The sequence below is a fragment of the Meriones unguiculatus genome, chromosome 11 (genome assembly GCF_030254825.1).
Source record: "Meriones unguiculatus strain TT.TT164.6M chromosome 11, Bangor_MerUng_6.1, whole genome shotgun sequence".
NCBI lineage: Eukaryota > Metazoa > Chordata > Mammalia > Rodentia > Muridae > Meriones > Meriones unguiculatus.
This window is the reverse complement of record NC_083359.1, coordinates 109894467-109906712: the sequence shown is the minus strand read 5'-3', so window position 1 is coordinate 109906712 and position 12246 is coordinate 109894467. Positions and strand designations below refer to the sequence as shown.

Here is a 12246-nt window from a genome sequence, read left to right as displayed (position 1 = left end):
GTTGGGGTTTTCATTTTTGTTTATAGCAACTTGAATTTTAGGTTGCTTAATTGACATACTGTTTGTGTTTATAAGTTAAGATGTATCTTGAGGCTATTCTCTTACCTTTAACAGCTATTAGGTTATGGTTTTGTTTTGGTTTTCTTGAGACACTGTTTCTTTGTATAATCACTCTGGCTATCCTGGAACTTGTTCTGTGGATAAGGCTGGCTTTGAACTCACAGAGTCCACCTGAGTCTGCCTCCTGAGTGCCGGGATTAAAGACTTATGCTGTCACCGCCCACCTATTTGAAGGCTGTAGCTGTGCTTTCTCTGTGATCATTTAGTAATTCTGACTCAGTCGTAAGGTGCACATGGCTGTCATACAGCTTTCATGGTTGAGAGTCTTGATACATGACTCCCATGTTTGCTCTGTTGTGCGGACGCTCCTTCCTCAGGCTCGTGTAGTTTGGTTTGTTACTCTCCAGTTGTACTGCTTTAGTTTCTTTTTTCCCTGCTCTGCTTTTACATTTGTGAGTGTGTGTATACATGTGGAGGTCAGAGGGACAAGCTGTGGAAGTCTATTTTTCCCTCACCTCCCACCACCTTGATCCTGACTCGGCAGTGGTTGGCAGCAAGCCCTGTTACCTGCTGAGCCCTAGTTTAAGAGCAAGACTTGGTTTTCAAAACTGCCAACTCTGATTCTGAGCCTGTGCTTATGGGACCCTAGGGAGAAGTTGAGGTGGGTAGATGTGCACTGGGGGAGGAACGTGACCTCATACTGCAGGGTGCTACGATTGGTTCCCGGCCGCCCCGTGAGTGATGCAGAGCCACATCCCTCAGACTGTGGCTCTGTGGCTATGATGAACACCGGGGCCATGAACAGACTGGGGAGAGGGTTATTTGCCCTTCACTTCACATCACAGCCTGAATCAGGAACTGAAGCCAAAGCCGCCTTGCTCAGTTTCCTTTCTGACATGCCCCAGGACCACTTTTCTGGGGATAATGCCACCCACATCCATCGCTAATCAGAACAGGCCCCGCAGACTTGCCTACAGGCCGTCTTGTGGAGGCATTTTTATCAGTTGACTTCCTCACCCCAGATAATTGTAAAGTTGATAAATAGCCCATTAATGAAAAGCCAAAGATTCTTGAAAACTTTGTTTTTAGAAACAATTACCAACGTAGGCTGGTAAGGAAGTTTTCTTTTAAACACAGGAACTGTAATTCAGAGTATTATTTTATAGCATCATCTTGACTTTATTTCCTTTCTCACATAGTTGGTGTATGAATTCTTCTTGAGATTCCTGGAGAGCCCTGATTTCCAGCCCAGTATTGCAAAGCGATACATCGATCAGAAGTTTGTACAACAGGTAAGGGACTCTTAGATCTCACACATTTGTATTTTAGCGCCTGCTTATTAATAGTCATCATTAAGAGTAATCACTTAAAAGTACTGGGTAATTATTCCTGACAAGCAAAATAAGCAGCTTCCAGGGGTTGGCAAGATGACCAGGTCAAAAGCACTTGCTGCTTTTCCAGAGGCAGGTCAGGCAGCTCAGAAAACCTGTTAATTCAGGGGATCAGGTGCGGTCTTCAGGTTTGTACACGCACGCGCACACACACACACACACTTTCTTTTAAGTGGCTTTTAGAAGTTGGGCTTTGAATCACAGGTGAGCACCTAATGAAATTAGTCAGACTGCCCCTCATGCAGTGCCTCAAAGTTTGGGGTGACCATTGAATCTAAGGGTGAAACTTTTGTGTAAACTTTGTGTGTTTTAAACATTGTGATCAAGCTATGCATGGCTTCCTGGTTGCCTGTCCTCATCTCTCCTCAGCACCACAGTCTACCCCCCCTCCCCCCAAGCCACAGGTAAAATCAAATGGGACCATGAAGGAGAGGAGGTGTTAAGCACATGGAATGCCTTAGTGGCGCTTAGACACTGGTATCACCTCTAGTTCTGGAACTTAACTGCAATTAACTTGTAAGGATGTATCTGTGTGTTGTCAGATCCTTTAAGACAATTTAACAGGCTCTTTTCAGTCATTTGAAATCGTCTGGCCCTAAACAGAACTGTCAGGTAGACCATTTTTATCCATTTTCTCTGTTAAAGCCATTATCATACGTGACCCTTGTTAGGAATTTGATGCTGAGAGCACAATTAAACTCCATTTTGAAGACCTTTCAGACCACTGTTGTTGCCCAGGGTGATAAGACAGATCGAGAACTGTTCCCGGCTCATGTGTGGTAAACAGCACTGCCTGCCTATCCCTTCAAGGGCCCTCCGTGAACTGCATAAGACCCGATGTCAGAGCAGAGCAGCCTGCAGGACATCAGCCCAGCTAACCTGGGTCTCTGGGGATGTTGCATGTGACGCACATTTACTTTCTTGGATGGTTCACCCGTGGAACCCTCAGGCCCCTGGGAAGCTGCACACATGAAGCTGTTTAGGGTGACAGCAGGCTGAGGGGAAGCTTGCCTTAGTGCTGCTGAGCCTTGGAACTTACACTGCTGGGCTTGTCTGAGGGAGCAAGGAGAAACGTGGCCTGGCACAGCAGGAGCCAGTCTCCACCCTCCACCCCAAACTCCTAAAATATCTGGGAAGCCAAGGCAGTTATCTGATTTTTACAGTTCTGGCTACTGCCCTGCAGCTCTGCTCCTTCAAGGCACTGATTTAGTTAGAGTTGGTGGGGGGAAATCTGCAAAATTTAAATTTATGTTCAAATCAGAGAATCTCCAAAGACAACTAAGACGTACTCATTGTTTCTGTGCCGTGAACCTGTCACTTGAGTACTTCATAAATGCTTGTTGGAGGGAGAGCCCACACCCGGTGCCATACACCTAGTAAGGGCACAGTCTGGATTTCAGCGAGAGCAGTGTCGTCCTTCCTGGTGCCGCGACCCTTTAATACAGTTCGCATGTTTTTCCCCGAGACAGGGTTTCTCTGTGTAGCCTTGGCTGTCCTGGACTCACTCTGTAGACCAGGCTGGCCGCAAACTCACAAAATCATCTCTCAAAGTAAACCCACATCAGAAACAAGAATTTAAGGCTAAAGGAGAAGGCTAGCCATTTCTCATAATGAGAACCAGTGCTTTGGAAGTATTTTTGGCTGGAGCCTCACACAATACCTTACCCTAGCCAGAAATGAGTGCAAACCACAAGAAAGTCACTTGTCTAGGGCACGTGAATGTGACCTAGCACCTCAGGATATCTGCTTGGGTTTGAAATGCACACATAATCAGAGACAAAATGAAGTTGAGGGAGTGTCTGCTGGGGCCCAGGGCCTGTCAGCCGCCTGTCTACCAGCACCGCAGCTGAGAGCAGAGGCCACACGACTCTGGAGACTGCATGTCTGCACAGGGCTCATTGTTTGACAGTCTCACCTTGGGGCTGTGGAACTCACTGTGCACATCAGGCTCCCTCCAAACACCAGTGCTCAGCAGGCAGGGCGACTGAAAATTCAAGGCCTGTGTGGGCCTCACGAGTCCCTGTCTCCAATAAAAATATCAAGTTTTAACTTACTACCAAAGAACATTAAACATAACACTAAAAATAATGTTAGGAAAGAATCTTAAAGTCACTGGAAAGGCCAAAAAATTTTATGTCTAAAAAGTGTTTTATATTCTTTAAAATGACAATGTATAAAGATGAATTTAGTGAAAATATTCATGCTTTTCTTAGTTTCATTTACTTAGCAAGGATAAACTCTAAGAAGGCAGAGTATTTAGCAGAAAATGTTAGAGATTTCATAGCTAAGTCTTAGAATCAAAATTAGAAAAAAAAGAGCAGTTTTAGCTCGATTATTTTTTAAAAGTAATTTGTCAGATTTTCCTTAAAGCTCCTGGAGCTTTTTGATAGTGAAGATCCGAGAGAGCGTGATTTCCTGAAGACGGTTCTGCATCGGATCTACGGGAAGTTTCTCGGACTGAGAGCGTTCATCAGGAAGCAGATTAACAACATTTTCCTCAGGTAATCCGTCACTGAGAATACCTTTCTCCTGCCGCCTTCTTTCTCACCAGGCTCCTTTAGGTTAATTGACCCCTGCTAGGTCAGCAGCATGGCCGAGGGCGGTGGTTGGCAGGGATGCCAGTGCTCTTGGAGTTGGAAGAATTGCTGAGAAACTGTCTCTGAACTTTGTTTAAAAAAAAAATCACTATTTAAGCCAGTCCCTGCAAAAATGCTTTCGATCTGACAAAACTAGTTAAATAAAATCTACATGGACTATGATTTAAATACTTGTGAAACATCTCCTCTACATCAGATTTCACATTGTGCCCGTGGTTTCAGGCTAGTGGGGGAGATGAGAGTCCCCTGGGGTTTCCGTCAGTACCCCGTCTCCTCAACACTGCTGCCCTGTGCCCCCTCACGCCATCATCTGCCTTAAAGACTGTCTGCTAGTAGAAAACTAGGTAGCCTAGAACAATTCTGAACAATTGACAAAATGGACCCTTTGTCCTTGGGCTTTTGTGAGTAGTGGTTTCCTCCTTTGAAAAGGTTTCTTTGAGCAATCCATCTTTCTTACATAAAAAGTAAAATATAGTAATCCAGAGGATGCTGCTGTTCTCACACTTTAGCAGAGGTTTCTGTGACTCTGGGACTAGAGCCTTTGTTATGTTTGGATGTGGGCTGGCGTGTGGCTCATTGTAGCTGTGGCCAGCATAGTCAGAAGGTCACGGCTGGCTGCAGAGTAGGCAGGAAGACAGCCTGGCGGGCGTGAGACCTGTCTTGGAACACACAGCTGGTGTGAGCAGAGTGCCCCAGTCAGTGCCAGCCCCCACACTGTGCTTCGCTTGGTCTCTTCACCCTCTTGCCTGTTGGTATTACATGTGTCTTTATTTCAAATTCAGGTTTATATATGAAACGGAACATTTCAATGGTGTGGCTGAACTCCTTGAAATATTAGGAAGGTAGGTTGGGGTGGGGTTGATAAGTAAACAAACGTTTTATGTACTGCACAGCTGGAGTTGAAATGCCTTCCTACTTGAGTTTAGAACACAGTGCCAGAGGCCAGGGCCGCGTCAGCCCCTGACAAAGAGCACAAGACAGTGTCAGGTTTCGTAGGGTCCACTGCGTATGAGGTCTACCCTGCCTTCTTCCTCGGCAGCTCTTCCCAGCTGCCAGCTGATGAAGGCCATTCCATCAAAGGCTCAACACAAGAATTCTTACCCAAGTACGGACAGGCTGTTCCCAATCTAGCTGTTCTTTTAGAAGAGTCTTTGGGGTTTTTTGTTTGTTTTCAAGACAGGGTTTCTTTGTGTAGCCCTGGCTGTCTTAGAACTCACTCTGTAGACCATGCTGGCCTCAAACTCAAGAAATTCCCCTGCCTCTTGCCTCCCCAGTGCTGGGATCAAAGGTGTGCACCACCACTGCCTCCTCACTCTTTGGTTTTATAGACACATTTCCTTTCTGTTCACAATATATAGATATGATATATAGATAGATATGATCTATATAATATATAGATGATAGAATTATCTTAATTCCAGATTATTCAAAAATGTAGGAGAAACTCCCCACTTCACTGATCGTGTGGAAATTCTAATAGCATTGAGACAACCTCCCCTGTTGCTTTAGGGAGGAAAATTAAAGGCAGCAACGCAGAGCTAAAGTGGCGCTCTGTAGGTGTCGGCTCACATGTGCTGGAGGGCCAGAACGCAGTAGCAGTTCTGCCTTCCAGCTCGGCGCGAAGCATCCAGCCGTGTGTGCTATAGATGTGTGGCCTTTGGAGAGAGAGTGACCACTTAACCCTCCCCTGCCTTTTCTTCCCTCTAGTATCATCAATGGCTTTGCATTGCCACTGAAAGCAGAACATAAGCAATTTCTAATGAAGGTTCTTATTCCTATGCATACTGCAAAAGGATTGGCTTTGTTTCATGCTCAGGTAATTTCAGAAAAATTGCAAATGAAATGAGTATTTCCGATAACATAAAGGCAAAGAACTTGAGAGAAAGTAAGATGCTAGGTTGGTGTGTAATTATGGAGTCTGCTTTGGCACGTTTGGTTAGGAGTTTGTGTATTACTAGTGCATTAGATGTGGAGAGGATGGTCAGGTCTAGGGCCTAAACCGCTTAGTGTGTGACCCTGCGTGGCTCTCACACGGATGGAGATGGCGTCTGACCTCTCAGGACGGCCGTGGTCACTGTGACCTGAATGTCACGTCAGCATATGCTGTGTGTGTAGATACAGTCCGGAAGACTAGACGGGGTGTCAAGGTTGAGTCTGGAGCTGTTATATTCACTTCAGACTGCAGTTAGCACTGGAGGCACGTTGTGTGTCAGTGTGACAGTGTCCCGTCATCCCGTTCCCTCACTAACGTCTCTTCCACTCGCCTCTGCCCCTCAGCTGGCGTACTGTGTTGTGCAGTTCCTGGAGAAAGACACAACGCTGACAGAGCCTGTAAGTGCGCACTCCTGCTCACGCACGTGTCTCCTGTTCATGTGCGTGTCTGAGCAGTGGCATTTCATCGCGGCCCGCGTAGTCAGTTGTCACACAGTAGAAGCAACCGTGGGGAGACTGGGAGGGGAGCACAGCCGGGAGGTGGTGGGTTAACAGTGTGTGGCTTAGCCAGCCTCACTGGAGCCTGTCTGTCACCTCTTACAATGAAACCCCCAAGTCCCAGAACCATCCCTCGAGTTCTGTTCAGACAGAAAGCATAAGAAGACTGAAAATGTTCCTCACCTTAGCAGTCTGGGTTGCCGGCTTAGCAGAGTGAAAAGGTAATAGTTGTTGAGATGAGGCAGGTGAGAACAGAAGGCGCAGAGGCATGGCAGACCTTCAGGCCTACCTTGTTCAGAACTGTATTTAGCCTGGACTGGCCTCAGACTTGCTGAGCTCCTGTCTCAGCCTCCCAAATGCTGGGATTTTGAGCTCATCCAACTATACAAACCATTGTAACCTTAAGTAAAATGAGTGCAAATATAAATACTGAAGCTGAAGGGTTGAAATTCATCTATTTCAGGCTAACCCAAGGGGTGCTTGAAAATGGATATGCATGGCATTCATCTTTCACTTGAAAAGTAGAGACCTGCAGGGCAGTGATGGTACAGGCCTTTAGCCCAGCACTCTGGAGGCAGAGACAGGTGGATCTCTGTGAGTTCGAGGCCAGCCTGCTCTACAGAGGGGGTACCAGAACAGCCAAGGCTACACAGAGAAACCCTGTCTTGACATAGTTTCTCTATCACAGCTGCAAACAGATTCTAAGGGTAAATCAGAATTAGCCCAGTGATACACACGAAACCATAAGCACTGAAGAGACTACCTGTAAATCCTCAGTGATTCCCACTTGGTAAACAGTGTAACTAGGGCTGGAGAGACGGCTCAGAGGTTAAGAGCACTGGTTGGTTTTCCAAAGGTCCTGAGTTCAACTCCCAGCAACCACACAGTGGTTCACAACCGTCTATGATGAGATCTGGTGCGCAGGCACACATGCAGCAGAACAGTGTATAAATAATAAATAAATCAACCTTTAAAAAGAGAGTATAACTAAATGTGTCTGCTAGAGTTTGTAAGGTCATTTAGGTTTGTTTTTCCTTCTAACCTACTGAATTGAACCATTTTGCTATTTCTAGTTTTTTTTTAACTCATGTTATAATTTAGTAAGCTAATCTTAGTAAATTTCCTAGGATCAGTAAAATTTACCTGTTGAAATTTAACTGTTTTAAAGTTTTGTTGTACCTTGATTTTGTCAGTCATGAAATGATTTGGGAACTCTGGCTTTTATGGTGTGTACTTACAAGTTCAGCTGATGAGAAGCTGTTAGGTCACACCCTCACGAGCTGAGGCTAGAGCTCAGCTGGAACTGTCCACTTGCGTTGGTCTCCTTCATGAAAGTCGCTGTCTGCTCATCTATGTCAAGGATCTAGAGATGGGCCTGGTCCGTCCCGTGCCCAAGGCTAAGGAGAAATAGGAATTTGCATGTACTGACTGCTTTACTTCAGAATGAGATTAAGTAGTGGGAGTGAAACAGCATCTGGCTGCATCCCAGGCTGGTCTAGAACTTGGAATTCTCCTGCCTCAGCCCCCCAAGTGCTAGGATTATGGACATGCACAGCCACGCACGAAGTTCAACTCACCTTTGTTGGTTGTTGTTTTTGTAGGTGATCAGAGGACTGCTGAAATTTTGGCCAAAAACATGCAGTCAGAAAGAGGTGGGTGTTAATAAAAATAAATGGATTCAAGTCAAGCTTTGTAGCCTTAACCTACTCCAGAGTAGGAGGAACAGGGAGGGGCCAGGGTAACGCAGCTCTGAGCCCTGCCCAGTTCCTAGTGTACAGGTTGCCTGCTGTTGTAGATTTTCTAAGAGAACTTTTTTTTTTTAAAAACCTAGGTGATGTTTCTAGGAGAAATTGAAGAAATCTTAGATGTCATTGAACCAACACAGTTCAAAAAAATCGAGGAGCCGCTCTTCAAGCAGATCTCCAAGTGCGTCTCCAGCTCTCACTTTCAGGTACCGGCTTCCCCCTTTGGGCCATCCTGATTCTGTGCCTCCCCCTTCCCTGGGAACGTTGGCATTTCTGATATCTTTCGTAGGTTGCAGAAAGAGCATTGTTCTTCTGGAACAACGAATACATCCTCAGTTTGATTGAAGACAATATTGACAAAATTCTGCCAATCATGTTTGCCAGTCTGTATAAAATTTCCAAAGAGCACTGGAATCAGTAAGTTGTTTTTTAATCTTAACAGTGTAAACTGCATGGGCTAGCCTTGAACTCAGTCTCTTGCCTCAGCGCTGATTCATGTGGAACCTGCACAGATTTGTAACCTCTGCGATAGTTAACATCACAGTTGTATAGCGCTGCCTGTGAGTGTTCCTTAGCTCGGTCTTACCCACATGTGGTCCAGTGCCACTGTGGAAACAGTGTGGCTGAGCCAGCAGCAGCTCGTGTTCTGGAGCCCAGGACCGCAGGGAAGCATAGAGTTCACACACTCCAACTTCTGTGACATTCCTTACCATGCTGCCCACAGACTACAAATCACAGATGAAGAGGACCAGAATATTCTGTTCTTAGCTAGCATGAAACCTAAGCATATCGTGTGGGTGGGGGGGGGTGGGGGGTGGAGGGGGGGGGGCGGTGCGCACTTCACCCCTGGCTCCTGTGAGCCGTTTCTGACTTCAGTCCCACCACCTGACACAGCCCCGCTGGGATGAGAGCTGCCGGCCTCTAACCCAGAACTGGCTTCTTTCTTTCAGGACTATCGTGGCTCTCGTGTACAACGTGCTGAAGACCCTCATGGAGATGAACGGCAAGCTTTTTGATGACCTTACTAATTCCTACAAAGCCGAGAGGCAGAGGTACTTGATGTGTTTTGATATTTCAACGTTACTCAGATGAGAAAAGTCCATCTCCTAGTCATTGGGTCTACGCTGAAGGCATCAGACATTATAATCTGAGAGTCTCTGAGCACTAAACCACTATCTGGTAAAGTGACTCACTGCGTGACTTTCCTGTGATGGTTAGGTTGTGGTCTTCCATTGAGCTCTTGCTGAGACGCAAGATTTCACTGTCTAGTAGCATGTACACTGTAATGTATACAAACTGTTGTCCATACTGCCTTCCTGAAAGTCTGGCAGTTCCAGGGCTGCGGATCCTCAGAAATACGCTGTAACAGCTTTGACTTAAGATGCCAGTCAGATCTCTGGCTTCAGGGCCAGGACTGCATAGCCGAGACTGTCAAACAAACAAAAGCTTCACAAAGGTCAGACAGAAATGAAGATGACCTGTGCCCAGAAAGCAGCAGACAGAAAGGAGTGTGGGAAAATGTAGATGACTCACGTTCATGTCACCAGATTATTTTTTTTCATGTTAAAGATCTATTTTTGGTTTATGTGTATGACTATTTATTACAAGTTATTTACTTTGTATCCCAGCTGTACTTTACCACAGTCTTTAAAGAGAGAGCTAGAAATAAGAGCCCATGTTTATATGTTCATCCTGTACCCAAATTACCCAAATTCCTCATTTAAAGATCAAAGTTTGAACATAAACAGACATGTGGGTAGAAGACTGCCACTCTGTGGGTGTGGGAAGGGCGGGGCTTCGGCCTGTCCCCCAGGGCCTCAGTGTTACTCTAGTGACCACACCAAGTCAGCACCGTGTGGCACACGGCCTGCATCCACAGGAACGGAAATGCTCTTTCCCCAGAGCTGCCAACCAGTGGCTTCCCTGAGCTTCCGTTTAAAACTGTTGGTTTCTCTCCAGGGAGAAAAAGAAAGAATTGGAACGTGAAGAATTATGGAAGAAGTTGGAAGAGCTGAAGCTGAAGAAGGCTCTGGAGAGACAGAACAGTGCTTACAGCGTGCACAGTCTCCTCAGCAGCACGAGTGCCCAGTGAAGAGCCGCCCCCCGGGAGGCGGGCCTGTCCGCTTCTGGGAACATCGGGAACTTGAGAGCAAACCTCGGCAGTGTACCTAATTAGCCAGTTCTTCCTGGCAAGCGTAAGCGAGAGAAACACGGACTGAGCGTAGCCCTGTGCTATGTCATGGCCATGGTGTACTGTAAACTTTGTCATCAGTTCCGTCACGTTATCTGTGTTGAGTGAGGTGACTGTGGGAGTGAGAAATCACGACTTGAACGCTGATTGTGCTGCACATAGATCAAGTCGTCTTCTGGACCTTTCCCTTTTCTCATGTGCTTTCACGCTGCTGCAGACCTCGGTTCCACTGGAGGGAAGAACCGCCGTTAGATGACCTGAGGTGTCGCCCTTCCCTCACCCCTCCTAGAGAGGGGATGGGCTGAGGGCTAGCCTCGGCAAACACTGCCATCCTCTGGATTTGCGCACCTTACATTTCCAGGCTTCTGAAGCACACGGTATTAAAAGCTGGGGGAAGCAAACCAAAACTCTGACTGTTCCCAGTACCCCTTCCGCAGCAGCACCCCAGGGCGTGACCAGAGCAGACAGGCGGGGACCCTGGGCCCACCTCGCCTCCATTCCTCCGCAAGGCTGGAGCAGGGCCTCGCCAGTCCTCCCGACCTGGGCCTGCCTGCAGGGCAGAGGCTCAGTCCCCACGGTGTGATGCAGGCTGCTCGCTGGCACTGCCTGGCTTTACTTTGGGAAGCGCAGTAGGGTCCTCTGAGCGGACTGTGTAGAAGCCGTGTATGTTCTTACCTGGTCAGGTATCTCTCACGCCTGTTGTCAGTACCATTCCAACCTCCCGCCTTGCAGTTGCGTGGAAACTGTTTTATAATGAAAGCTCTTCACTGGGGATTGAGCAGCATTTAATAAAGTCTATGTTTGTATTTTGCCTTATGTCATCTGCTCTTTTATATCTGGAAGATATTTGCAGAAAATTGCCACAATGTACATATGTTCTGATTAAAGTTAGGATGTTCCTGGTCCACGGATTAACAGTCTAAAAACCTTCATCAGATCTCCCGCTTCCCATCCCCATGTGTTCTAGGACAGGTTTAACATTAAAGCTAGTTTTAATTAAGTCAGTGGGTGGGGCGTCTCCTAGTCTGACAGCAGCAGCAGCTCGAAGGGCTGGGGGATTGTTGCCCGGTGTCCGGTAGACACCTGGTAAACGCCGGCACAGCGGCCTCTGGCCCTGGAACGTTCCTTGCAGCACAGCGGCTTAGATTTTTGCTGTGTTTTCAAGCAGAGGGCATTCCAGGGTCACTCTGCTCTCAGCCCAGACGGCCCCACCACAACACACAGGTTGCCTTTCCGGGAGGTGAAGTGGTTTTCACGCCGAGTAGGCAGGAACACTGCTGAGCCACCTAAAGCAACTGTAACAGCGCAGCTTTTCACAGTACAGGAGAGTGACGCTCCAGTGTTCACCGAGGCAGGTCTCGGTAGATGCCTGGTGAGGAGTTTGTGACCAGGGCCCCACGTGCTAAGCACACACTTCCTGCGCTGGGCTGCGCCTTGCCCTAGACATTGTCTTTCACTTATTTTTAATGCCACTGATATGTGTTTACACACTATACTCTAATGGTATTTTATAAAAAAGATTTAGGTTAAAAATCTCCATTCTTGGGCTGGAGAGACTTCTTCCAGAAGTCCTGAGTTCAATTCCCAGCACCTACATGGTGGCTCACAACCATCTCGTGAGAGCTGGTGCCCTCTTGTGGCGTGCAGGTGTACATGCAGACAAACATGTACATATTTATTTGTTATATATATGTAGACATATATGTACATGTTATATATGTATACCTAACAAATCTTAAAAAGAAATACATTCTTGTACATCTAGGAAACAAAGGCAGCAGGGAATATTTCATTACACAAGTTCATTTCTAGGGATTTGGTCAAAAGTTTCC

General features: G+C 46.8%; 1 protein-coding gene across 1 annotated transcript in view; it reads left to right on the top strand.

Moving 5' to 3' along the window:
- Ppp2r5a (protein phosphatase 2 regulatory subunit B'alpha) overlaps positions 1 to 11230 on the top strand; it is a 46131-nt gene extending 34901 nt beyond the window's left edge. The window contains exons 4-13 of the mRNA XM_060364926.1: positions 1260 to 1352; positions 3822 to 3952; positions 4831 to 4890; positions 5756 to 5864; positions 6326 to 6379; positions 8080 to 8130; positions 8310 to 8429; positions 8513 to 8640; positions 9174 to 9275; positions 10183 to 11230. Coding sequence (XP_060220909.1) covers positions 1260 to 1352; positions 3822 to 3952; positions 4831 to 4890; positions 5756 to 5864; positions 6326 to 6379; positions 8080 to 8130; positions 8310 to 8429; positions 8513 to 8640; positions 9174 to 9275; positions 10183 to 10315 — 981 coding nt within the window. The 3' untranslated portion in view covers positions 10316 to 11230. The remainder of the gene's footprint in view (positions 1 to 1259; positions 1353 to 3821; positions 3953 to 4830; positions 4891 to 5755; positions 5865 to 6325; positions 6380 to 8079; positions 8131 to 8309; positions 8430 to 8512; positions 8641 to 9173; positions 9276 to 10182) is intronic.
- Positions 11231 to 12246: the final 1016 nt, after the last annotated feature.